Raw genomic sequence first — 26,213 nt, forward strand, 5'->3', positions numbered from 1 at the left:
AGGATGTAGAGAGAGGGGAACCCTCCTACACTGTTGGTAGGAATGCAGGCTGGTGCAGCCGCTCTGGAAAACACTATGGAGATTCCTCAAAAAAAGTTAAAAATAGAGCTATCCTATGACCCAGCAATTGCATCACTGGGTATTTACCCAAAGAATACAAAAATAGTGACTCAAAGGGGTACCTGTGCCTCAATATTTATAACAGCAATGTTCACAATAGCCAAACCATGGACAGAGACCAGATGTCCATGGACAGATGAATGGATAAAGAAGATGTAGTGTATTTATACAATGGAATATTACTCGGCTATCAAAAAGAATGAAATCTTGCCATCTGCAATGATATGGATGGAACTAGAGGGGATTAGGCTAAGTGAAATAAGTCAATCAGAAAGACAAACACCATATGATTTCACTCGTATGTGGAATTAAGAAACAAAACAGATGAACATAGGGGAAGGGAAGGAAAAATAAAATAAGATGAAAACAGACAGGGAGACAAACCATAAGACTCTGAACTCTAGGAAACACACTGAGGGTTGATGGAGGGGAGAGATGGCTGGGGGATGGGGGTGGGGGGATGGGCACTAAGGAGGGCATGTGATATAGTGAGCACTGGGTGTTATATGCAACTGATGAGTCACTAAATTCTACCCCAGAAACTAATAATATACTATATGTTAACTAAATTGAATTTACATTAAAAATTTTTTAAAAATTAGGTACCTATGTTTATTACATTTGCTTCCTCACATCTCACTCACCACACAATCTGGTTTCTGCCTCTTGACTGCCCCAGTGTTTCCCTTGACCAAGTCATCAAGGAAAGAGAAAGGAAAAAGAAAGGAAAGAGGGGAATTTTTAAAATCCTGTGTAGTGCTATGTGTCAGGCCCTGTGCTAAGCCCTTTAGGATTTAGGAATACTCATCCATTTATTCTCCAAACTGCCCCATGTCCTTCGGAACAGCAAAAGGTATCCAAGGACACCGAAGATACCACTTTCACTTTTACTTTTGCTCATGTTTTTCTGCCAAATTCTTCTCTGCTCTCTTTGCCACATCATCCTTCTTGACTTGACCAATGAACGCTGAAGTTTCTTAAGGCTCTGTTGTATCCTTTTCTCTTCTCACTCAATAACCTCCCCACCCCAACACACACCGCTGGGTGATCTCGTCCTCTCCCAGGGCAACTGACTGCGTATCCGTACATGACTTCCTGACCCCTGTTCTGAGCTCTAGTCCTGATTATGTAACTGACATTTCCACCTGTATAAGCATCTCAGACCCGCCTTCGAAACCTGAGCTCGCCATCTCTCCAGCACCTGTCAACGCCTGCTCCCCAACCCCCACTGTACCTGGCACACACATCCATGCACTTGTTCAGACCAGAAACCCAGGAGTCATCATTGACTCATCCCATGCCCTCTTCTCACTTCCAATCTATCTCCATACCTCATCAATTCTGCCTCGCCCATCTTTGTCAAACCCGTCTGCTTCTCTTCATCCTTACTATCATCATCCTGGTCCAAGGCAAAATCATCTTCAGCCTTTGCTACTTTGGTAGTCTCCGAACTGTTCTCCCTGCTTCCACTGTTGGCACATTTTCCCTGGCCCATTCTGTTACATACCAGCTAGAAAAATCTTCCTGAAAACCACTGGGTTTGACTCTGGGCTATGCTATTTATTGGCATCGATGGTACTCCTGGGCCTATGGCTCGACCTTTCTAATTCTTGACTTCCTTATCTATAAACTGGACATAATACTATGTCATAGGGAGATAGTAATTAAGAGAGATAATCCAGGGGCGCCTGGGTAGCTCAGTGGGTTAAAGCCTCTGCCTTCGGCTCAGGTCACAATCTCAGGGTCCTGGGATTGAGCCGCCCATGGGCCTCTCTGCTCAGCAAGGAGTCTGCTTTCCTCTCTCTCTCTCTCTCTGCCAGCCTCTTTGCCTACCTGTGATCTCTGTCTGTCAGATGAATAAACAAAATATTTAAAAAAAAGAGAGAGAGAGATAATCTATATAACAGTGACAGAATAGGATATTCTAAAAACTCTGGGTGGGTGTATCCATGGTCCGACAAATTTAAAAAGAAAGAGCAATCCAGAACTCTTAATCCCATGTCATTTCATCTGATCCTAAATAACAAGAATAGTTCGGTCTATATTTTACAACTTTAACAGGGAAAAATGTTCAGACAAAACAATTTAAAATGTGTTTATAGCAGATGATGCCATCCAAAAATATGGAACTCACTGGGATGGTTAATTTTATGTGTCAACTTGGTGAGGCCATGGTGCCCGGTTTTTAGGTCAAACACTAGTCTGGATGTTGCTGTGAATGCATCTTGTAGATGTGATTAACATTTACAGTCAGACTTGGAGTAAAGGACATTGCCCTCAGCGATGTGAGTGGGCCTTATCCAATCAGCTGAAGGCCTAAAGAGCAAAAAGCTGAGGTTTTCTGGAGAAGAAGGGATTCTGTCTCAAGACTATAACATAGAGATCGGGCCTGAGTTTTCAGCTGGCCTGCCTACCCTATGTATTTCGGACTCGTGCGCCACCCCCCACAACTGCGTCAGTCAATTCCTTAAAATCAATCTCTCTCTCTGTATATGGCCTGTTGGTTCTGTTTCTCAGGAGAACCTGGACTGACACATTCACAGAGGAGTCCTACAATGATAAAGGAGATCAGGAGCTAATAAATGACAACTCCAAGTGGCTTCAAGTGAAGATTTTATAATGGTAGAAGACTTTAGATGGTAGAAGATTTTAGATGGTTAGAAAAGAACCCGAATCAGTTTGAAAACATGAGCTCTAAATAAACATGAGAAGACAAAGAACTTCAGAAAACAAGACTTGAATCATGGCACTAATAGGAGAAAAGCTGTCTTCAAGGTGTCAGGCTATCTGAGGACCATGCACCGGGCAACAGAGGACCCCTCTCCCACACTTATCCATTCGGTCACCTAGACGAAGATGTTCTTATCCGGAGCAAACAACAAAACCAGGCATTCTGAGCTGCTCTTCCACTCGTGCCCATGGAAACCAGTGGGTCCAGAAGAACTTTGGTGGCCCGTAGATTGCAGCTTACCTGTAGAAAATGGTTGACGGATGCGTCATGAAGTCCCAGGGCTTGCTCGACACTGGCTAATTCCCTCAATATTGGTACACACTCAAGACTTTTTTCACCTCGACTGCTCTCAATATATTCTAAAGCCTCTTGGTAGTGAGGCAGAGCTTCTTTTGATTTCTTCTGACTTTGATACATCCTAAAAAAAATAAAAAATCAAAGAGATTACTTCTTAAATAATTAGAAGACATATAGGTGGGAAAATGTATAAATATAAGGGTTACAATTTGGCTCTCTGACCCCTGTTGTCCAGGTTCACTCTCCAGCCAGCTAAGTTCTTGTTTCCTCCAAAGAGGCAGCAGGCACAATGGTCAAGCAGGTGGAGTCTAGAATAACGAGGAAGCTTTGGATCCTGGCTCCACTAGCTACCAGATGTGTGAATTTCCAGTTGCTTCACAGCTTTCCCATCTCTGAGTTAAGAATAGTAACAGTCCTTACTTTATTGGGTTACAGGGAAGATGAAATTAGCTAATACTCATAAAAACACCTAGAAGTCTCTGACATACAGTAAGTGCTATGTAAGTGTTGGGTTAAAGAATATAAAATAGTTAACAAACAATAAGAGCTAGCACGAAGGATACCGAGATGCTGATAACTGATCTGTTGAGAAATTACAGAAATTTCCCAGTATTGGTGAGGGCACAAAGCACTCTCATTAACTGTTAGAAAGGATATAATTTGAGCGTAAACTTTTCTGTATCAAAATTCTAGGGGCGCCTGGGTGGCTCAGTGGTTTGGGCTGCTGCCTTCGGCTCGGGTCATGATCTCAGGGTCCTGGGATCAAGCCCCGCATCGGGCTCTCTGCTCCGCAGGAAGCCTGCTTCCCTCTCTCTCTCTCTCTCTCTGCCTGCCTCTCTGCCTACTTGTGATCTCTGTCTGTCAAATAAATAAATAAAATCTTAAAAAAAAAATTCTACATACATAAGTACAGACATATTTCTGCTAATGGCATTTTCATAGTTTCTCTTAAAAAGAGTTACTCTGGCAGGACATGTATGGGGATGTTTATCTAAGCACTCTTTGTAATAGTGGAAAAGTACAAAGCACTTAAAATACACAAATAGGAGATCCTCCAAGCAGATAACAGTAAGTATCTCACTCCTGTGGAATGCCACAATAGCCCTTAAAGTTGATGTAGATCCAGATTTACCGACATAGATATATAAAAGGCAGAATACAAAAATGCTTTGTATAGTATCTCATGCAGGTGAAAATGTTATAGCTTAATCTATATGCACGATATACGCATTAAGAGCCATCTAAATGGACAATAAAATGTGAGCAGTAGTTACCTTTTTTTTAATTTGACAGAGAGAGATCACAAGTAGACAGAGAGGCAGGCAGAGAGAGAGAGAGGGAAGTACGCTCCCCTGCTGAGCAGAGAGCCCGATGTGGGACTCAAACTCAGGACCCTGAGATCATGACCTGAGCCGAAGGCAGAGGCTTAACCCACTGAGCCACCCAGGTGCCCCAGCAGGAGTTACCTTTAAAGGGTTGGTAGTGATTTTGACTTTACTTACTTATGCTTTCTAAATTTCCCATATTTTCTTCTATAAAATTCTATTACTCTGACATCAGAAAAATGTTAATTTAAAAACTGTAAGTTAAGGGGGCAGTGGGAAAAGGTTCTTGACCCTTTCTGGGATAAAACCCCGTCACGTAAAAAAAATAACCATGTATTTTGTTCAGCAAACATACTAGCAGACATTTAAAAAACACTCTTCTCTAAAATATTTGTTAAGAAATACTTTGGAGTGCCTGGATGGCTCAGTGGGTTAAAGCCTCTGCCTTCAGCTCAGGTCAGGGTCTCAGGGTCCCAGGATCAGGTCCTGCATGGGCTCTCTGCTCGGCGGGGAGCCTGTTTCCTCCTCTCTCTGCCTGCCTCTCTGCCTACTTGTGATCTGTCTGCAAATAAATAAATAAAAATCTTAAAAAAAAAATAGAAACTTTTTCTTGCATGGAAGAACTTTATGTATCAAATTCATTATGAAAGCTACCAATCCCTTCTATGTTACCCTTTACCTTAGAATCTTTACTACAAAAAGATCTTATAATTCCTAACTGCCCATGGATAAAGGGACACATAATGTGATTAAGTGACTAGGAAACTACACACATGCAAAAAAAAAAAAAAAAAGAAGAAGAAGAAGAAGGTCTTGTTTTCAACTCAGTCACTGGAATTTGTTCACAACCATTTTGTTCTCTAATAAATTTCAAAGGAACTGATAGAAATAAAAATGCTCTTTGGATCTGTGGTTCAGATGGCCACAGTGAAATAAAACCCGGACTGGATAACTTATGACCTGGGACACCTTCTCTGACTGGATGAGGTCAGGGATATGTTCCTGGACCAAACAGGGCCCAGGTTGTAGCTTACAGCAACTCTTCACCTTAGAAAGGAAGAGATAAATAAGTGACTGAGTAATACTGGATTTGCCTTCTGACTCTTACTGAGCTTTGGATGTAGCTTTGTAAGTATCATATTTTGCTTTTGAAGAGAAAAATCCACTACCGTCTTGGGTGATAGAAAGAGGCTTTGAAACATATGGCTGATAACAAATCACTCAGCCAAAAAAATTAGATTCCTGGTAGACAAATGTTTCAGAACAATTGAAAACAGGAGTCAGCAAACCATAGCCTGTGCACCAAATCTGCTCACTGTCTATTTTTGTAAATAAAGTTTTATTGGCACACAGCCCCATCCACTTGTTTTCACATTGTCTCTGGGTGTTTTTGTACCTCAATGGCAGAGTTGAGTACTTGCAACAGACACCTGCAAAGCCTGAAATATTTACTGTCTGGACCTTTACAGAAGAAGTTTGCTAATCTCTGGTCTAGAATCTAGAGAAAGCTTTTAAAATGACTTAAGAGTTTTTTTTTCCATCTACTTTAAACTAGAGAACTCCAATAATGCCACAAATATTTGAGCACAGGAAAAAAAAATAATCTTCTTCCTTTCTCGTGTTCATAAATGATGAAGCATGTGCCAAGGAATAATAAGTCTTTTGTTTGCAAAGCTGCTGTTAAAATCATAGAAGGGTAATAAAGCAAATACAAATGCCAGGATGACTTCATTTGAGCAACAGTTTCGTTTGTTTGTTTTTAAAGATTTTATTTATTTGAGAAAGAGAGAGAGTATGAGCAGGGAGAAGGGTAGGGGGAGAGGCAGACCACCAATCCTCACCAAGCAGGGAGCCTAATCCTGGACCCATTCCCAGGACCCCAAGCTCATGACCTGAGTGGAAGTCAGACACTTAGCTGGCTGAGCCACCCAGGCACCCCATAAGCAACAGCTCTAAGAAAAAGCAATATTGAAAGCTTAGTAATCAAGTTTATAAATGAAAAAAAAAAGTAAATAATAACAAGACATAAGTTAATTCATATAACAACTGTTCCTTTCCTGAGACAGAGCATGAAAGAAAAGCATTTGAGAGTTTGGAGCCGTGGAGAACAGGGACAACGCGTAGCCATTTACCTACTCCCTTAGCCACATTACTACGGCATATTACTCCAGGCTAACCCATTTTTTTTTCAGGTATCAGAAAGTCATCCTTCAGATACTGGACCCTTGGAGACAATTTTACAAAAAAAAGAACCCAGGATGAGAGGCAGGACCATCAGTTACAAGTACTGCAGCAAGAATTGAAAAACCCAAGCCGTAGGATTTTTTGTTTCTAGGAGAGAGAGAAAGAGAAGGGGGTGCACGTGGCAGAAGGAGATAGAGAGAGAATTCTCTACCAGGCTCCATGCCCAGTGTGGAGCTCGATGTGGGACTTGATCTCATGACTTAATCTCATGGCTGAAATCATGACGTGAGCTGAAATCAAGAGTCAGATGCTCAACCGACCGAGCCACCCAGATGCCCCCCAAACTGTAGTTGGAGCATCCTTGCAGACAAGACCGCACAACCTTGGGCAGGAACATAATGTCTCTGCATCTTGGTGTTCAATACAGTTGTTGTAGAGCCAAGGAAGGTGTCTGAAATGCTTTGAAAACTGAGGCAAGTCATACAGATTGGTCTTAAGGGCCTATACCTTTGATCCCTTCCTCCCAACCACTGGACTGTCTGGACCTAAGTGCTACAGCTTCAGGTTGTTCTTCTGTTGAAATGGGCTCTACTGTGTTCTCACACTCACCCACTTATGATTTTGGAAAGCCCAAATAATAAGCATAATCAGTCAAACGCATGCGCCACTGAGGAAGGCATTTTCTTCTCCTGCTGAGTTTTTAAAGAATCTGAGAATAATCTATTATAGGTATAATACATAGTCATTAAAATAAAAGATACAGAAAAATAAAATATATACATAATTAAATAAATAGTTTATATTTATATTATAAATTATATGATTATATATAATTTATATAATTATAAATAATAGTTACATAGGATTGCAAATTATATATTTTATATAATTATAAATTATATAATATATAAGTATATTATAAATATATAAATTACATAATATATAAATTATATAATTATAAATTATATAAAAGTACATTATATTATATTTTATTTATATGAAATATTTTATATTTATTTAATTTTATTTATAAAAATAAAAAATGTATATACATAATCGCAACAGCCAAAGATGAGTGCTGTACACCTTGATATATACACTTCAAGATAATTTTCTATGAATATTTTTTAAATGGAACATCATGTTTTAGAACCTGCTTCTCTCACTTAATCATATATCAAAATGTGGCAATGAATGCTATCACATCACTTTTAGTGGTTGAGTGGTATCATATCAGATTTAATTGACCACTCACCTTCAAAAATAGTATGAGTTAGAAAGTTTAAAAAATAGTTTGTGGGTAAGTTTTATAAATTTAAGAATTTATATACATATAAATATATGTATATATAAAAATAACTCTTGCATATATACTATATAATATATAAAATATATAAACATCTCTTGCAATAAAATAAAAAGAATATATGAACAACTCTTGCAATAAAATAAAAGGACAACCCAGTTTAAAGATGGGCAAAGTTTCTAAATAGCCATTTCTCCAAAGAAGATATACAAATGGTCGTAAACACAAGAGAAGATGTTCATCATTAACCATCAAGGAGATGCATATTAAAACTACAGTGAGATATTACTTCATACCCACTAGGACAGTGGCTGTTAATAACGATAAAGAAAAATAGTAACAAGTGTTGGCAAGCATGTGGGAAAACTGGAACCCTTACGTACTGCTGGTGGGAATGTAAAATGGTGCAGCTACTTTGGAAAATAGTGGCAGTTGCTCAAAGTCTTAAACATAGAATTACAGTATGATCCAGCAATTCCACTCCTTTATATATCCCCCTAAAAATGAAAACATGTATCTACATAAAAACTTTAACATAATAGTACTACCCATAATAGTACTACCCATAAGAATAAAAAAGTCCAAACAACCCAAATGTCCCTCCAAGGAATGTCCATTCTAAGCAATGAGTAAATAAAATGTGGTATATCCATACAATGGAATGTTACTCAATCATCAAAACAAGTACTGATAGGGGCGCCTGGGTGGCTCAGTGGGTTAAAGCCTCTGCCTTCGGCTTTGGTCAGGATTCTAGGGTCCTGGGATCAAGCCCCACATCGGGCTTTTGGCTCCACAGGGAGCCTGCTTCCTCCTTTAAAATCTTAAAAAAAAACCCAAAACACAAAAAAACAAGTACTGATAAACATGTTAAACCATAGATGAACCTTGAAAAAAGTATGCCAAGGGATAAAGGCCAGTCTCAAACAACCTAACCTTATACCTGAAGGAGCTACAAAAAGAACAACAAATAAAAGCAGCAAAAGGAAGAAAATACTAAGGACTAGAGCAGAAATAAATGATACAGAAACTAAAACAAAACACCCAACAGAACAGATCAGTGAAACTAGGAACTGGTTCTTTGAAAATAAAATCAATAAAATTGATAAATCTCTAGCCAGACTTATCAAGAAAAAAGAGAAAGGATTTAAATAAATAAAATTACAATTGGGAGAGAAGAAATAACAACCAACAGCACAGAAATACAGACAATTATAAGAGAATATTATGAAAAATTATATGCCAACAAATTGGACAACCTAGAAGAAACTGGATAAATTTTTAGAGACATATAAGCTACAAAAGCTGAAACAGGAAGAAATAGAAAATTTGAACAGATCCATAGCCAGTAATGAAACTGAATCAGTAATCAAAAATTCCCAAAGACAAACCAAAGTCCAGGACCAGATGACTTCACAGGCGAAGTCTACCAAACACTTAAAGAAGAGTTAATACCTATTTTTCTCAAACTATTCCAAAAAATAGAGAAGGAAGGGAAACTTCTGAATCATCCTATGAGGCCAATACCGCCCTGATACCAAACCCAGACAAAGACTCCACTAAGAAAGAACTACAGGTCAATATCCCTGATGAATATAAACACAAAAGTCCTTAACAAAATACTAGCAAACCAAATCCAACAACACATTAAAAAAATCATTCACCACAATCAGGTAGGATTTATTACTGGGCTACAGGTGTGGTTCAATATTCAAAAATCAATCACTGTGATACACCACATCAATAAGAGAAAGGACAAGAACCACATGATAATTTCATTAGATTCAGAAAAAACATTTGACAAAGTACAATATCCACTCATGATAAAAATCATCAATAAAGTAGGTTTAAAAGAAACATAGCTCAGCTCAATAAAGGCCATATATGAAAAACCCACAGCTAGAATCATCATTAATGGAGAAAAACTGAGAGCTATTCCCCAACATCAGGAAAAAGACAAGGATGTCCACTCTAACCACTTTCATTCAACACAGTACTGGAAATCCTGGCCATAGCAATGAGACAACAAAAAGAAATGAAAGGCATTCAGATCAGCAAGGAAGAAGTAAAACTTTCACTATGTGCAGATGACATGAAACCATATTTAGAAAACACAAAGACTCCATCAAAAAACTGCTAGAACTGATGAATTCAGGAAAGTTGCAGGATACAAAATCAATGTACAGAAATCCACTACATTTCTGTATATCAATAATGAAGCAGCACAACAAGAAATTAAGAAAAACAGTCCCATTCATAACTGCACCACAAATAATGAGATATCAAGGGATAAAGTTAACCAAAGAGGTAAAAGACTTGTACTTAAAAACTACAGAAAAGTGATGAGAGAAACTGAAGACAACACAAAGAACTGGAAAGGCATTCCATGCTCACAGATTGGAAGAACAAATATTGTTGAAATGTCCGTACCACCTAAAGTGGTCTACAGATTTAATGTTCCCTAACAAAATACAACAGTATTTTTCACAGAACAAGAGCAATCCTAAAATTTGTATGAAACCACAAAAGATCCCCCAAAGCCAAAGCATTCTTGAAGAAGAAAAGCAAAGCTGGAGGCATCACAAATTTTGGACTTCAGGTTATATTATAAAGGTGTAATAATCAAAACAGTGTGGTATTCGTACAAATGGAACCGAATAGAAAGCCCAGAAATAAACCCACAATTCTAGGGTCAATTAATCTTGAACAAAGCAGGAAAGAATATCTAATGGAAGAAAGACAGTCTTTTCAACAAATGGTATTGTGAAAACTGGACAGCAACATGCAGAAGAATGAAACTGGGGGCACCTGGGTGGCTTGGTTAGTCAAGCATCTGAGTCTTGGTTTCAGCTCAGGTCATGATCTCAGGGTCATGGGATAAAGCCCCTCATTGTGCTCCGCATTTAGTGCAAAGTCTGCTTAAGACTCTCTCTCCCTCTGCCCCTCCCCTGCTTCTGCACATGTTCTCTCTAAAATAAATAAATAAATACATACATCTTAAAAAAAGAGAGAGAGAATAAAACTGGGCCACTTACTTATACCACACACTAAAATAAATTAAAAATGGATTAAAGATGTAAATGTGAGAAAATCGAAAAAGTCTTAGAAGAGAACACAGGCAGTAACTTCTTTGATATTGGCTGAAGCAACTTCTTTGCAGATATGCCTCCCGCGACAAGGGAAACAAAAGCAAAAATAAACTCTTGGGACTGCATCAAAATAAAAAGCTTCTGCATGGTGAAGAAAACAATCAACAAGACTAAAAGGCAACCTACGGAATGGGAGAAGATATTTGCAAATGACATATCCAATAAAGGGTTAGTATCCAAGACATATAAAGAATTTACACAACTCAATAGTCAAAAAATGAATAATCCAATTACAAAATGGGCAGAAGACATGAACAGACATTTCTCCAAAGAAGATATACATATGGTCAACAGACACATAAAAAGATGTTTACCATCACTCACCATTAGGGAAATACAAATCAAAACTACAATGAGATGTCACCTCACACCTGTCAGAATGGCTAAAATCAATAGCACAAGAAATAACAGTTATTGGTGAGGATGTGGAAAAAAGGAACGCTCATGCACTGTTGGTGGGAATGCAAACTGGTACAGCCACTGGAGTGGCTGAAAAACAGTATGAAGTTTCCTCAAAAAGTTAAAAGTAGATCTACCCTACCATCCAGCAATCCCACTAGTAGATACTTAGCCCAAGAATACAAAAACACTAATTCAAAGGGATACTTGCGGCCCTATGTTTATAGCAGCATTACAATAACCAAATTGTAAAAACAGCCCAAATGTCCACTCACTGGCGAATGTGGTATATAATTACAATGGAATATTATTCAGCCATAAAAAGGATGAAATCTTGCCATTTGTAATCATGTGGATGAAGCTAGAGAGCATAATGAAAATGCTAAGCAAAGTAAGTCAGTCAGAGAAAGACAAATACCATATGACTGCACTCATAAGGGGAATTTACAAAACAAATGGGCAAATGGGAAAAAAAAAACCAGAGACACAAATCAGGAAACAGACTCTTAAGGTGCCTAGCTGGCTCAGTGGGTAGAGTATGTGACTCCTGATCTTGGGGTTGTAAGTCTGAGCTTAGTGGTTGGTGTAGAGATTACTTTAAAAAAAAAAAAATCTTTGGGTGCCTGGGTTGCTTAGTCAATCATGCATTTGCCTTTGGCTCAGGTCATGGTCTTGGGGTCCTGGAATCAAGGTCCTGGGGTCTTGGGCTCCTTGCTATAGAAAGTCTGCTTCTCCCTCTCCTTCTGCCCTCCCTCTGCTTGTGCTTGCTCTCTCTAATAAATAAACAAAAATCTTTAAAAAAATCTTTAAAATTGTTTTTTAAAAATTAAGACAAAAAAAGAAGCAGACTCTTAACTCTAGAGAACAAACTGATGGTTGCGGGGCGGGGGGATGGGTGGGGACGGATAAAATAGGTGATGGGGATGAAGGAGGGCGTGATGAGCACCAGGTGGTATATGGAAGTGTTGCATCGTTCTGTTGTACACCTGAAACTAACACTGTTTAAAAAAAAAAAAAGGAAAGAAAAGGAAAATGGGTGGGGGGAGAGAAAAAATGGAAAAAAAAAAAAAGCCAAGTCACAAAAGGTGACACATTATATGATTCCACGTATATGAAATGTCCCAAACCAGGCAAATCCACAGAGACAGAAAATAGATTAGTAGTTGTCAGGGGCTGGGAGAACATGATAACAGAGATTGTTAATGGGATGAAAAGGTCAAAATGATTGTGGTCACGTTTGAACAACTCTTGTGAATATACCAAAGACCACTGAATTGTGTATTTCAATTGGGTGAACTGTATGGTATGTTAATTACAACTCAATAAATCTGTCCTTTAAAAAATTTGTGAACATTTGGAAGAGAAACTAAATATAGATGTGATTTAGTGGTATCTGTAAAGCTAGTAATTTTTGTCTAAAAAATAATTGTAATAATGTTAAACAAAAATCAAAATATTTTTCTCTTAATATCATCCTTGAGCCAGTCATAGCTAACCAGCACAAAGCAGGTCAGAAAAAGATGTGTGCTTTGGCTTTAAATTGGTTCTGCATGATTAGGCAATCCTACCCATCTGTTTTAGGGAGGAGATTAGGAAAGCAGAGAATGCTGTGGGTCCTGAAGCACCTGACACTTGGCAATGGGCATTCCCAAGGGGAGGCCATAAATTGGGCTTGGACACTGAGCTACAACTGGCCTCACTCTTATTTTTCAGAGCTGTAAGCATGTTTTCTGATGAGCTCTAAGGCTCGAGTCCCTGGGAAAAGGCCTAGGTCTATGAAAAGTATAATCCTAATGAAAAGCAAGAAATTCATGGAGAGAAAAGCCATAGAAAATCATTCTTAATGTTGTATTCCGGTAAATACCCTTTGAGCTTAAATATGTTAATATATTTCTCATTATGACCTCTGCAGAATGCAGATATGGAAGAATCCAGAAACTGGTGATGAACCCAGAATTTGGCTGATTGTTTCAAGCCAACAGGCTGTGGTTAAGGAAATTACTTTGAGGACTGGTGAGTTATAGAAGAGAAGTAAGTTCTATATAGCTTCCAAAGTTACCCAGATGAGTGGAATTCAGAATGTGTTAAAGATGGGCTAGAACAGAAAAGCCAATCTCCCAGCTAAGCTGAGGGCTGCCGACCAGGCCATCTGGGGCACGGTTTAGGAGGCCTGGTTCAGCACTAAGGAGCTCGAACTCCTGCCTGCAGGGTCTGGGTCTGCACCCACAGACTCCTGCTCCTTCCTCTGTGCCTAAGTTCCGTTGGACACCTGCCTGAGGGCACACATGGGAGTTTCAGGCCAGACCACACTCTGCAGAATGAACTGTGCACTTAGACCCAAAGCTATCTTTGCCTGGAAAAGAGGTCACCTTTTCCAATTCTCACAAAGGCTCTCTCCCTCATCCAAGCATGCACAATGGTAGCAGAGGTGACAGTGGTTTTGCTGGGACCTGAGTCTCCCTGGACTCGATGAGTTCAGATGACTCCTGCATGTCACCTAAACCTTCCCCTCTGACTTCCCTGATGCCAGCCTCCTTTCAACTCCCCCTTTGTGTGGATCTTTCCCCTGGGTGTTTGCTGGGCCTGCTAGCTGGAATGTTCTTTCTTTCTTCCATCTCTGCCTGGAAAACTTCCATTCATCTTCCTAACTACTGATCCTCTTTTAATTTTAGCTTAGCAGTCTCCTCCTTTAGGAAGGCTTCCCTGAGAAGGGCCAGGATGAGAGTGGGACCAGAGAGACAGGTAGGACACATCATTTAAGGTGGCACTCATTCTCAAGGGCAGGCAAGTGTAGGGTGGGCACCCTAGAGTGAGTGCTTCCTTAAATGATGAGGCTTGGGCACTTGGGCTTTCTCTTCTTGATCCCTGCTCTGTCCCTGACACCCCAGACTGGGCTGGGTGCCTCCATGAACACCAACTGCACTCCCATGGAGCGATGAACCTTTCCTGCTCAGGAAACATCCCCCCCGCCATGTTATATTATAACTTCCTGGTAACTCGATGCCAATCCCTTTAGTGTTAGGACCTATGAAGGTAGGGACCTCAGGTAGGACCAGCTGCCTGACAGAAGGAAGGAGGAGAAGCTGAGGAGGGAGGGAGGAAGAAACAACCTACAAATACAGATCCAGTAGCTTAGACGCACTGAGGCTATAGTTCATACCTGAATTTTCACAGATTCCAGAATAAAGTTTAGGATAAAAATCTTTTTTTTTTTTTTTAAAAGCACATTTTCACATTGATTTGGTAGCAAGAATATTATAAACTACTGATCTAGTTAAAGCTTGGGGAAGTTGCTGAAATTTTATAAAAAGTGGAATAAAGGAAATCTTGTAGGAATTCATTAGGGCTTGAATTGTCTCCTCCTACCCAAATTCATATGTTCAAGTCCTCACCTCCAGTACTTGAGAATGTGATTTTATCTGGGAATAAGGTTGTTGTAGATATAATTAGTTATATTAAGAAGATGTCATACTAGAGTAGGGGGATGCCTAATCCAATATGACTGGTGTCTTTACAAAAAGGACACAAAGACAACACAGAGGGAGAAGGCCATGTGAAGATGGGGCAAGATTGGGGTGATGCATCTATAAGTCAAGGAACACCAAAGATTGCCAGGAATCCCCAGAAGCTGGGAGGGAGCATCTGTTCCAGTCCCTGTTGACACTTTGAGCTCAGATTTCCAGCCCCCAGCGCTATGAGAGAAGAACCTTTCTGTTGTTCATGTCACCTAGTGGGTGGTACTTTCTTACAGCAGCCCTTGCAAGTGAATATGGAACCCCTGCTGGCCAACCCAGGCCGGGAGGTTTCTCTTCCTTCAGCTTCCCTAATAGAAGAACACTGGGTATACTCACCCCGAGCAGTTACTTCGATATGGGAGCACCACATATATATACATTTTTTAAATCACACTGTGCTCAAGTCCCACTTTCTATTGTCTCCCTGTCTGGAAACATAATTTGAATATCACTGGGACAGAGACCCAGAAGCCGGCAAATTCATCAGGAACAAACACGTGACTTTCACTGGCCATAGTTTTGCCCCTGAAACCCGAACGTCCAAATGAAAGCACATCGCATGAATCCCATGACATCCAGCCAGCTGAACTTTAGCAGGGAGCCAGCCCCGAAGGGACACAATCACACACGAGGCGTCCGTACTTGAAGGTGACCTGTTGCCATTTCTGAACACTCCAAAATTAAAAGATTTTTTTTTGTCAGCTTATTATTGGCCCCAAGTTTCAAAGCACTGAATTCTTCAAACCCTGAGTCCTTCTTTCTCTTGTAGCTGAAAGTCCTTTTTACCCCCTTACTTCGGTCATCCACAGGGGAAACAAAAATAGATCCTTCACACTATGCACATGAAAGTTCTAAGTGGGATAGAGAGGCCTGAATTTAAAAACCAAAACTTTGACATGTTTGAGAGAAAAATATAAGAAAAGGTAATTCCAGGACTGTGGGTAGAGAAGGACTTTTTTAAACAAGATACATAAAATATAAATCAGAACAGAAAAGTTGGATAAATTGAGGCACCTTAAAAATAAAAACTCCTGTACATCAGAAGTCAACATAAAGAAAGTAAAAAGACCAAATTACACCCTGGGAGTACATACAATATATGTAAGGAGCAAATAACTTGCCAGAAACATGAAGAATGTCTACAAATTAATAAGAAAAATGCAAACAGCCTGTCGGGGACCGCCTCCAGCCGGGAAAGACCCCACCATTACAAGATGGCGCTTGGCTCACTGCCAGCAAAATATGCTGCAAGTAAACAACGAACGTAAACAACAAACGTTCTGGTGAAGCCCGCCTAAAGGAGGACATAGTCATTCGCTGTTTCAAATTTAATCAGCATAGTAACAAGACTCTCATTGGCTCTCCCCATTGCTTGGCCCCTTATTGGTCACCCTGCCGCATATAAGCTCAGGAAGTTGACGAAATAAACGGAATGAAGCATTAACACCATACCAGGCTCATTGTCGTTCTTGCCGGCTTAGGGCGACAACAGCCCAATTAAAGAATAGCGAAAGATACCGATAGACAATTCATAGAATATGATTTCCAAATGTCCAGCAAACATACAAAATGACATTCCACCTCACTATCAGGGAAAGGCAGTTAAAGAAACCATATGATTGGCACAGATAAGAGGTCTGACAGTATCAAGTGTTGGCAAGAATGTGGAGTAATGGGGAATTCCCATATCCTTCTGGTGAGAGCATGGATTGGCGTTTGGGCAAACTCGGTCAAGCTGAGAATGTGGATATTTGTCAACTAAGTAATTCCCCCCTGGGCACAGACCTCAGAGATAATCTTGAATGTGTGCCCAAAGAGACATGTGCAAGAGTGCAATTGGAATTTCATCCCACTGAATTTACACGTTTGCCCTGTGAGCACTGATGATTAAGTCGGGGGTAAGTCCGATGGATAAAACACAATGTGTGGGTTTAAAATCAAAAGACTAGAAGGGCGCCTGGGTGGCTCAGTTGGTTAAGCATCTGACTCTTGATTTCAGCTCAGGTCATGATCTCGGGATTGTGATTCAAGCCCCTCAGTGGGCTCCATGCTGGGTGGGAAGCCCTACTTTAAAAACAAACAAACAAATAAATAAAATGAAGACACTAGAGATCTGTGTAACAGCTGATAGGAGTACATCTCAAAAATACAAATGTAATGCGGGGGAGCAAGCTATAGAAGGAAATATACATAGAAAGTTTGAAAAATGAGAAATAATACTATGTATTCCCATGGCTATATATCTATATATCTATATCTATATCTATCTATACACACACACACACACATTCAGAGGAATGAAAAAACACTAAATTAAGCATAATGATTGCCTGTAATGTTGGGGGAAGAACACGGGATTGGGAAGGACACGGTACAGGCCTCCCTGTAGCCGAAATGTCCTATTTGGTAAGCTTGTGAGTGTGTATGTATTTGCCTAACAGTATCTGTAATTTTACGCTGTTGCAAGGAGGAACAAATGCGACCCTCTCTAGCTCCGTGTGTGCCAAGAAAGCAGCACAGTCCAGGCCCCGCCCCATGAGGCTGCTGCGGGCTCTCTGTCCAGGGTCCTGGCACCCACGTGACCGCCGGGAGCCGAGGCTTATCAAGCTAATGTCATCTCCAAGGAGCCTTCTGGAGCTCATCGAGAGTATGCTGCTCACGTAAAAGAAAAGACAAAACAGAAAATAAGATGACTTTAGCTTCACACTATATTTAATAAAAAAGGAATGGAGGGGGTACCCTATCAGGGAATGTTTACGTGAGAGCCTTGCCTAGCCCCGCCCAACTCACTTAAAGCCTCAGTCCATTTCAGGTAATCTCGCCAGTCACATCCAGTCTGTGTAATGTTTGGGATGGCAACATTTTCCGCTTTTCTCTGCCTGCCGGGAACGCTTTGAGGATTTATTGTCTAGCGTGCCCATAATATGTTTAGGCGGCCTTAGGAAACACCAGACAGATGAAAAGATAGAGAGTTTTGAACAACAGAATGTGGCAGTATGTGAATTTGGCAGGTCCACAACTTCAACCACAACATATTTTATTGAATGAAAATACATCCGCAGTAATTCCCCAGAGCGCGTGATGAGACACTATCTCATTTCAGATAGGCTGCAGAAGATCTCACAGGGGTGGAGACTTGTTTCAACAGTCCACAAATGAAGGCAATCTCTTTGGTATCGCTAAGACAACAGAGGGTCTCCTTTTAAGGCGCTCTGGAGTTTGGGGGCGCCTGCGTGGCTCAGCTGGTGAAGCGTCTGCCTTCAGCTCGGGTCCTCGGCCCTGGGATCACCAGTCCTGGTCAGCAGGGAGGCTGCTGCTCCCTCTCCCGGCAACCTTTGCTTCTCCTCCCTCCCCCACTCATACTCTCTCTCCCTCTCAAATAAATCAATCAGATCCTTAAAAATAAATAAATAAAAGCTCCGGAACTTGGCAAGAATACGGAGCAACGACGAAAAGCAAGGGATTTGTGGGGAGGTTGCTGATCATCGAAATCTCGTGAAATCAATCCGGAAAGAGGACAAGTGGGATTTTCTAGAGCTAGAGGGAGAAAAGGCTTACATCTGGATTTCTGCCTACTCTCTGGCACACACATCTAAAGGCTTTGCTCTGTAGACTGTATTGTTGGGTCTCTTTTCTGCACAGCGAATGTGATCTGGGCCATGGAGAAGAACTGGGACACCCAAGTTTGGTAGAGGGACCTGGCTCTGCTCTGCCATTCCCAGCTGTGTGACCCCGGGAAACGACCTCCCAACCCATCGGTTGCTCCATTTGAAAATGGTACTAGGAAGAGTGCCCAGCACATGGGACTAAATGAGACCAGTCTAAAAAACGCTTTGCAAGAGCCTAACACAGAAGGTGGTCAAGAATCAGTGGTTGGTGTGGTTGCCTAAAATCACGTTATTATTTGTAGTTGTGTAAGGAAATGTGTATTAGAAGGAGGTAAGGGAATGTGTTTTATAAGGTGTTAGAAAGAAAAAGACAAAAATATAATGCTCTGAAATTTCAAACTTTAAGGGATTCGAGAAATAGAGAGCAGAGAAAGTATATGAAGTTTTGTGCCATGTGAAGTTTTGTGCTTCTCTGCATTTAAAAAAAAAAAAAAAAGCACTGATTTTTCAAAACTCAAGATTTTGTGTAAGGGAAGAGCATTTCTTTAATCAAAGGAATAGAGGATGAAAAAGAGCACCAGAAAAAGAAATCATTTCCTTCTTTGTGAAACAAGCATAAGGCATGCTAGGCAAATAGTGTCCTAGGGGAGAAGCTGACCCGAGAAACATCTCTGGAGAAGTACAGGGCATTTCCCGGAGGAGGAAAGGGAGAAGCAGGGCTTTGAACACAGGAGCATTCGTCAGAGACTTTATACACAAAAAAAGAGAGGCAGAGAAGGGGATTCTTTAAAGAAACACATCTACAGAGGTATAAGCTTAGACACCAAGGACCTTGAGGTGATGGTATGAACCTAAAAAAATAGAGCTTAGCCCTGAAAGCAAGATTTAGAGATTACTGGCTTGAACACTGTAGGATCTAAAAGCAAGAGAGTAAAGGTGATTACTGGAGTATCAAAAATTCTCAGTAAAAGCCACTGGGGACAGATTATGGGGAAGCCTATGGAACTAAGTCGAATTTCAGCATACCAATGAGGTGGTGTCAGGTAGATATACACGAAATCTCACATGCCACGGTTTATTCCATTACCTTCTACCCCTTCCCAGGAAATACCAGGAAGGGAGAAACCTTCCTCATCTCCTTCCCTCCTGGAAAAGCTTATGTTAGAATCACTTTCCAAATCTCAAGGCTATACTGGATTACAAAGAAGCACAACAAAGAAACAAAGTCAAGCTTAAAAATAAAAATATAAGACTATCATGATTTTAGCTTAGGTGGTTCACAAAAGCACAAAAGACACAGAATGCTTAGCCTTTCCCAAGGCAAAGGACAAGAACAGGGAAGAATATTGCACACCAGGGGCAGTCTTGAAGTACAGAATCTTAGATTGTGATGATATAAGCACATGTTTAAAACCAAATCATTTCCGAGATGAAACTGCACAAAGAGAAACATTGCATTGGATAATAACTATAATTACTGTTTTTTAAAAAAGGGTCTATCGGGGCTCCTGGCTGGCTCAGTCTGTAGGGCATGTGACTCTTTTTTTTTTTTTTTAAAGATTTTATTATTTATTTTACTTGACAGACAGAGATCACAAGTAGGCAGAGAGAGAGAGAGAGGAGGAAGCAGGCACCCCACTGAGCAGAGAGCCCGATGCAGGGCTCGATCCCAGGACCCTGGGATCACGACCTGAGCCGAAGGCAGAGGCTTTAACCCACTGAGCCACCCAGGCACCCCGGGCATGTGACTCTTGATCTCGGGGTCATGAGTTTGAGCCCCACAGTGGGTGTAGAGATTTTTTTAAAACATAAAATATTGGGGTGCCTGGGTGGCTCCCCAGGTGGTTACCTGGGTAGAAAATAATTCTTAACACAGGGGAAAGGTTTGTCCATTTTCACCACCGAGTTTCTCGATCACATTTAGAAAAACGAGGTACAGAAATATGTTCTGGACTCACTCTTCAAAGTTAATAAGTTGTGAATAAAAAGTAGCGCTAGAACAGAGGAGGGCAGGCAAAAGGGACAAGGCTTCAGCCCACAGTTAGGGATAGAAGGCACAGAGCATGAGTCACCCGGCAGCATTTATCTGTCAGCCCAAGGAGAAAAGAACCAGCCTGGCCTGATGGGTACCATAAAAGGCGAGGCAGAAGGAGGGAGAGGATGCATGAAAGATACCCTTTTAAGAGGAACACAGATCCCATGAGGGCTGCTAGAGACATTATCCTGGTCTTCTACCACCGAGATCCGGTAAAAGAAAAAGCCCGTGTGCTTGTGAACATAAGCAGTAATGTACAAAAACAAAGCCTCGTAAATTTCTAAAGCAGCTCTGTGTAGGCAAAATACTCATAATTTAATGAGGAAACAAAGCAGAGTGATCAGATGAAAACCATGCAGTTGAAACATGCAAGTGCCAAGGAGTATGTCCCTGTGAAGAGCCGGCACTGAAAGAAGTGGTGAAGTTTAACACAACTCAGCTAAACACAAAGTAACTTTGTAGGACAGCTGGAAACATTTACATTCTTGTTGGGTACTCAGCACAGATGTGTACGAGGCGCGCCATCTTCTGGCAAGATTTGGTACTGCTATTTGGAAAGACGTCTTAGAGGAGGTGGGGGGATTCTGGCTGAGGATAGTTTAACCCTCTTTTTCTGGACATTAAGTTGTTGTATTGTTAGTTAGGTTTCAACAGCTACAACAGGGAAGAAATTTTGGATGGCCGGCACTCCCAGTGATTGCTCTCTTCCTCCTCTCATTACATAAATGGAATCACACAGTATGAATTCTTTGGTCTGGCTTCTTGCACGACACATTTTGTGTGAGAGTCATCCATGATGGGAAGCAGAGGAGCAGTTTGATCATTTCCTTAGTATGAACAGATCACAATTTTATCTATTCTGCTTTTGATGAACAGTTGGGTTGTTTCTGATTCTCGGTTATTACAAATAACGGAGCTTTGGACATTCTTGGCTGTCTTTCGGTGAACATATGTGTGCATTTCTGTTCTATTTATGGGAAACTGCTATGTCATAGAGTAGATGAACATTCAGATTTTGAAGTTAAAGCCAGTTTTCCAAAGCAGTTATACCAAATATATTCTAAATGACAACATATGAGAAAGTATTTGAGACCCTGACATCCTTCCCAACACTTGATATTATCAGTCTTTCAAAAATCTTCAGCCAACCTTACGATCCAGCAATTGCACTTCTAGATGTTTACCCCAAGGATACAGACAGTGAAAATAAGGGGCACATGCACCCCAGTGTTTATGCAGCAATGTCCACAACAGCCAAACTGTGGAAGGAGATGAATGGATAAAGATGTGGTCCGTGTATACAATGGAATATTACACAGCCATCAGAAAGGATGAGTACCCACCATTTGCATCAACATGGATGGAACTGGAAAAGATTATGTTCAGTGAAATAAGTCAAGCAGAGAAAGACAATTATCATATGGTTTCACTCCTTTGTGGAACATAAGGAATAGCGTGGAGGACCACAGGGCAAAGGAGGGAAAACTAGACGGGAAGAAATCAGAGATGGAGACAAACCATGAGAGACTCTCAACTCTGGGAACCAGAGAGAGGGTTACAGAGGAGAGGGGGGGTGGGGGGAATGAGGTGACCGGATAATGGGCACGTGGGGCAATGAGCACTGGGTGTTATATGCAACTAATGAGTCATTGAACACTACACCAAAAACCAATGAATTATTATTATATGTTGGCTAACCGAACATAATAAAAAAAAAGATTTAAAAAAATTTAGCCATTCTAGTGGAGCTGTCGTAGTAGCTCATGACTTTTATTTTCACTTCCCTGATGACCAATGAGGTAGAACATTTAGTATGCTTATTACCTGTGTGGGCATCCTTTTATTGTGAAGTCTCTTGCTCACTTTTTTATGCAGTCGCTTGTCTCTGCTTTATTGATATACAGCAGTTCTTTACAGATTCTAGATACAAGTTCTCTCCTAGCTATGCATATTATAAATATCTTCATCTCTGTAGTATGAGATACATGGTGATTTAAACACTGAGGAGGGGGTGCTTGGGTGGCTCAGTTGGTTAAGCGTCTGCCTTCAGCTCAGGTCGTGATCTCAGGGTCCTGGGGGGAGCCCGCTTCTCCCTTTCTTTCTGTGCTCTCTCTCACAGCAATAAATAAATAAAATCTCATAAAAAATAAAGTGTCACTGATGTACATGCCTTGGTTGTGGCTGCTGTGACATGACCATGGTCCTCTTTTGCTTCTGGACAATGGCCACAGGGAAGCCACGGACACAGCATCGTGGAGAAGCTCCTTCTGCCTGAAGAAGATTCTTCTGGCAGAGAACCCTGGTCACCGTGTATTTAAAACAACCGAAACTGGAAACTTACTGTGCAGATGATAATTTGATCCGTGCTTGGATTTCTATCCATTCCTCCTTTATAATCCTTCCACACTGCAGCAGCTCCTTTGCAAGTCGCTCTGCCTTCGACAAATTCTCCGAAGCTTCCTTAAATCTGGGCTGTGTTCAGGAAACTTCACACATGGTTCTAGATTCTGGGCCCCCAGTACCTGGACATCCTTGGCTCTTAAACTTCCCATCACCCTTCCTGAACCACCAGTCACTTTTTGATTTGGCCTTGAGAATAAAGGGGCGCCTGGGGGGAGCTCAATGGGTTAAGCATCTGCCTTTGGCTCAGGTCGTGATCTCAGGGTCCTGGGATGGAGCCCTGCTTCAGGCTCTCTACTCAGCGGGGAGTCTGCTTCCCCCTCTGTGCCCTGCTCGTGCTCTCTCTCTCTCTCTCTTGCTCTTTCTCTCTATCTCAAAGAAAGAAATAAAATCCTAAAAAAAAAAAAAAAAGAAGAAGAAGAAGAAAGAAAATTAAAAAATTAAATATAATCACTACAGCAGGCATTTCTAGGTGGAAAGATTAGAAACAAAAGGATACTTTTGAAGGGAGAGTAAGGCCCTCCCCATGGTATGGAACAGCTCAATCGAACACTTGAAAACATCTGTGTCGTTGTCATAGGGAGGCTGGATGGAGTTGGTAAGGATTTCTTTGGCTTTTTCTGCATGTTGCCTTGCTTGCAGTGACAGTCCTGCAGACAAAGAAAGAGGTCTCAGTTTCTCTTTCATGTCAGTGGGACAGGACTAGAGTTATCTCTGGCTGGGAAATCAAACGAGGTCTCCTCAAGCATTAGCAAGAGGCACACAGAAATGGATCAGGACAGCATGAAATACTGTCCCGACTGTAAAAACCAAAGGAGTGGTTTCCACCGAGTACATAAGACAACTTTCTCCCCATATGGCCTTTCTAGAAGTAAACAGAGTGAGCGGAAACTGAACAACTCTGAAACCTCACCAATATCAGAGATACAATAGGTTCTAAATAATTATAAGAAAAACAAATGGAATGCAAGGACTATAGCATTCTGGGCAGGAAACTAGATATTCATGAATTTTTTAATCCTGGCTTTGTGACAGCGGTCTTTAATGAAATACTAAAACTTCTGAATCTTCTGCTTGTCCATCTCTAATCATAATATCAGAGATGTATTTTAACATAATACAAATACAGTGACAATCTACAAAAACTTACAAATAGGATTCCAGTGACCGAATGGGCTGATGTGCTACAATCTCTTATTTGCACAATGTTATGGACTAACATGAAACAAAATGGAACAAAGAGAAAAGTAATTACTTCCAAGCACTAATTCCCCAGTGCACGCCAGAGTTCTTCCATGGGCCTATTAATTTGTGGTGAGAGTGACAGTGGGGGTCACGGGTTAGGTTTCAGGGCTTTTCGCCTCTCTACACGCCTCTCTTCCTCCCCCACACCAGCATCCTCTCTTCCGCCCACAGCCATAAACCTTTGGTCTTATATTTTTCCATCGTATGAAATTATATCTCAAATCTCTAAAAAAAAGCTGTCAAAAATATGAAATTAATTCTGTTCCTGTGTCTATAAAACAGAAGAGTATATTTTCTGATGGAGAAAATCCGGGGTATGCTCTCCATGGGGGAACGCTAGAGAATTTTGTCTAATTTTTTTCCGTTTGTTTGTTTTAATGTTTAGTTTAAATTCAATTTAATTAACATATACTGTATTATTAGTTGCAGAGGTAGAATTTAGTGATTCATCAGTTGCATACAACACCCAGCACTCATTACTTCAGAGAATTTCGTCTAATTTTTTTAAAGCACACATGTAATCAACCTACGCGAAATTTACTAGTGCCAACTACGCATGCGCTATGACAAAAATAATGGTGCACCGTATTACCAACTTTGGTATATTCCCTCAAGGAACTCAGTCTACCGAGGCTGTGTGGGTTGAGGTTTAGGAACACTGGCTTCTGATATCCAAGTACCCAGAATGAGTTCCCTGAACTACCACTTATTCTGAAGCCTCAGCTTCCACAACTGTAAATAGCGATGATAATACTATGCCCTGTATAGGACTGTGATGAACAATGAATGAGAACATGTGTGGGAGATGGTTAGCATGGCGCCTGGCTTTTAATAAGACCTTCATGAAGAGTAGAGGCTGCTTTCACTCTGAATTGAGAAAGAAAGACTATCATTGCAAAAAGGTAGCGGGCTGTGGAAGAAAAGCATCATTTGAAATCCCAGATGCCAGGGCACCAGCACTGGCGTGCAAAATCTGAGGTCTGAGTCTTGGATCATCTACTTACTAACAATGTAAATTGTGGCAAGCTGTTTCAGCTCCCCTGTTCCGAGTCTAAAATTATAGGAAGGGGTTAGGGTTTGTTTTGTTTTTTTCTTTTTAAATATGTTTATTTATTTATTTATTTATTTGTCAGAGAGAGAGAGAGAGAGAGAAAGCACAAGCCAGCAGAGGCAGAGAGAGAAGCAGGCTCCCTATTGAGCAAGGAGCCCGATATGGGACTTGATCCCAGGACCCTGGGATCATGACCTGAGCCGAAGGCAGCGGCTTAACCCACTGAGCCACCCAGGCCTCCCAGGGGTTAGGGTTTGAACTAGATGATCTCCAGGGTCCCCTCTGGCTCCAACAGTCTTTGATCTAATAGGTGGGCCCAGTCGATAATCAGATTTAGCCAAATGTATTGGGTGGTAATTCTGTACTGAGCATTGCGGTGTTTTCCGTTTCTTGTTATTTTATGTATTCACTGGTCAATCGTGGCAAGTTAAAGTGCCACCATCATCATTATCACTGCTTTTCAGTTGAAGAAAGGAGTATGGAGACGTACTCTTCACGCCTCGTCCTAGGACGCCCAGTCAGAATGGAGAGGACACGCTATCCCGCTGTTTTCGCCCTCCCTGCCTCCAGCTCTCTTCCTGTTTTCTTTTGGGGACACCTGGGTCCCTGCACACTCAGTTCATGCGATTTTGACCGAGGCCAGCCTGTCCCCCAGGATCCAGTGGAGCTGAAAGGCGGATCTAGATCTAGCCCATCAGACTGTTCCTCATCCTTGACATACCATCCAAGTCAGCCCAATTAGAACCCCCAAACCCTGAGATTTGGGTGGAAAGATGTTCTTTCTGTCCTGGGAACGCTGATGGGGGAGATTTAAAGCTTCGCAAGCTTTGCCGCTGTCATGCGGGCAGAGC

At 41.1% G+C, this 26,213-nt stretch overlaps 1 protein-coding gene across 4 annotated transcripts in view; it reads right to left on the bottom strand.

Annotated features, from left to right (window-relative positions):
* TTC23 (tetratricopeptide repeat domain 23) overlaps positions 1–26,213 on the bottom strand; it is a 101,946-nt gene that overhangs the window by 50,089 nt on the left and 25,644 nt on the right. For all 4 annotated transcript variants that reach the window (XM_059371658.1, XM_059371656.1, XM_059371657.1 and 1 more), the window contains 3 exons: positions 23,566–23,716; positions 23,008–23,133; positions 3,092–3,269 (listed from right to left, as the gene is read on the bottom strand). In XM_059371658.1, coding sequence (XP_059227641.1) covers positions 3,092–3,269; positions 23,008–23,133; positions 23,566–23,716 — 455 coding nt within the window. The remainder of the gene's footprint in view (positions 1–3,091; positions 3,270–23,007; positions 23,134–23,565; positions 23,717–26,213) is intronic.

Source organism: Mustela nigripes, chromosome 13 (assembly GCF_022355385.1).
Source record: "Mustela nigripes isolate SB6536 chromosome 13, MUSNIG.SB6536, whole genome shotgun sequence".
In the NCBI taxonomy this organism is placed as follows: domain Eukaryota; kingdom Metazoa; phylum Chordata; class Mammalia; order Carnivora; family Mustelidae; genus Mustela; species Mustela nigripes.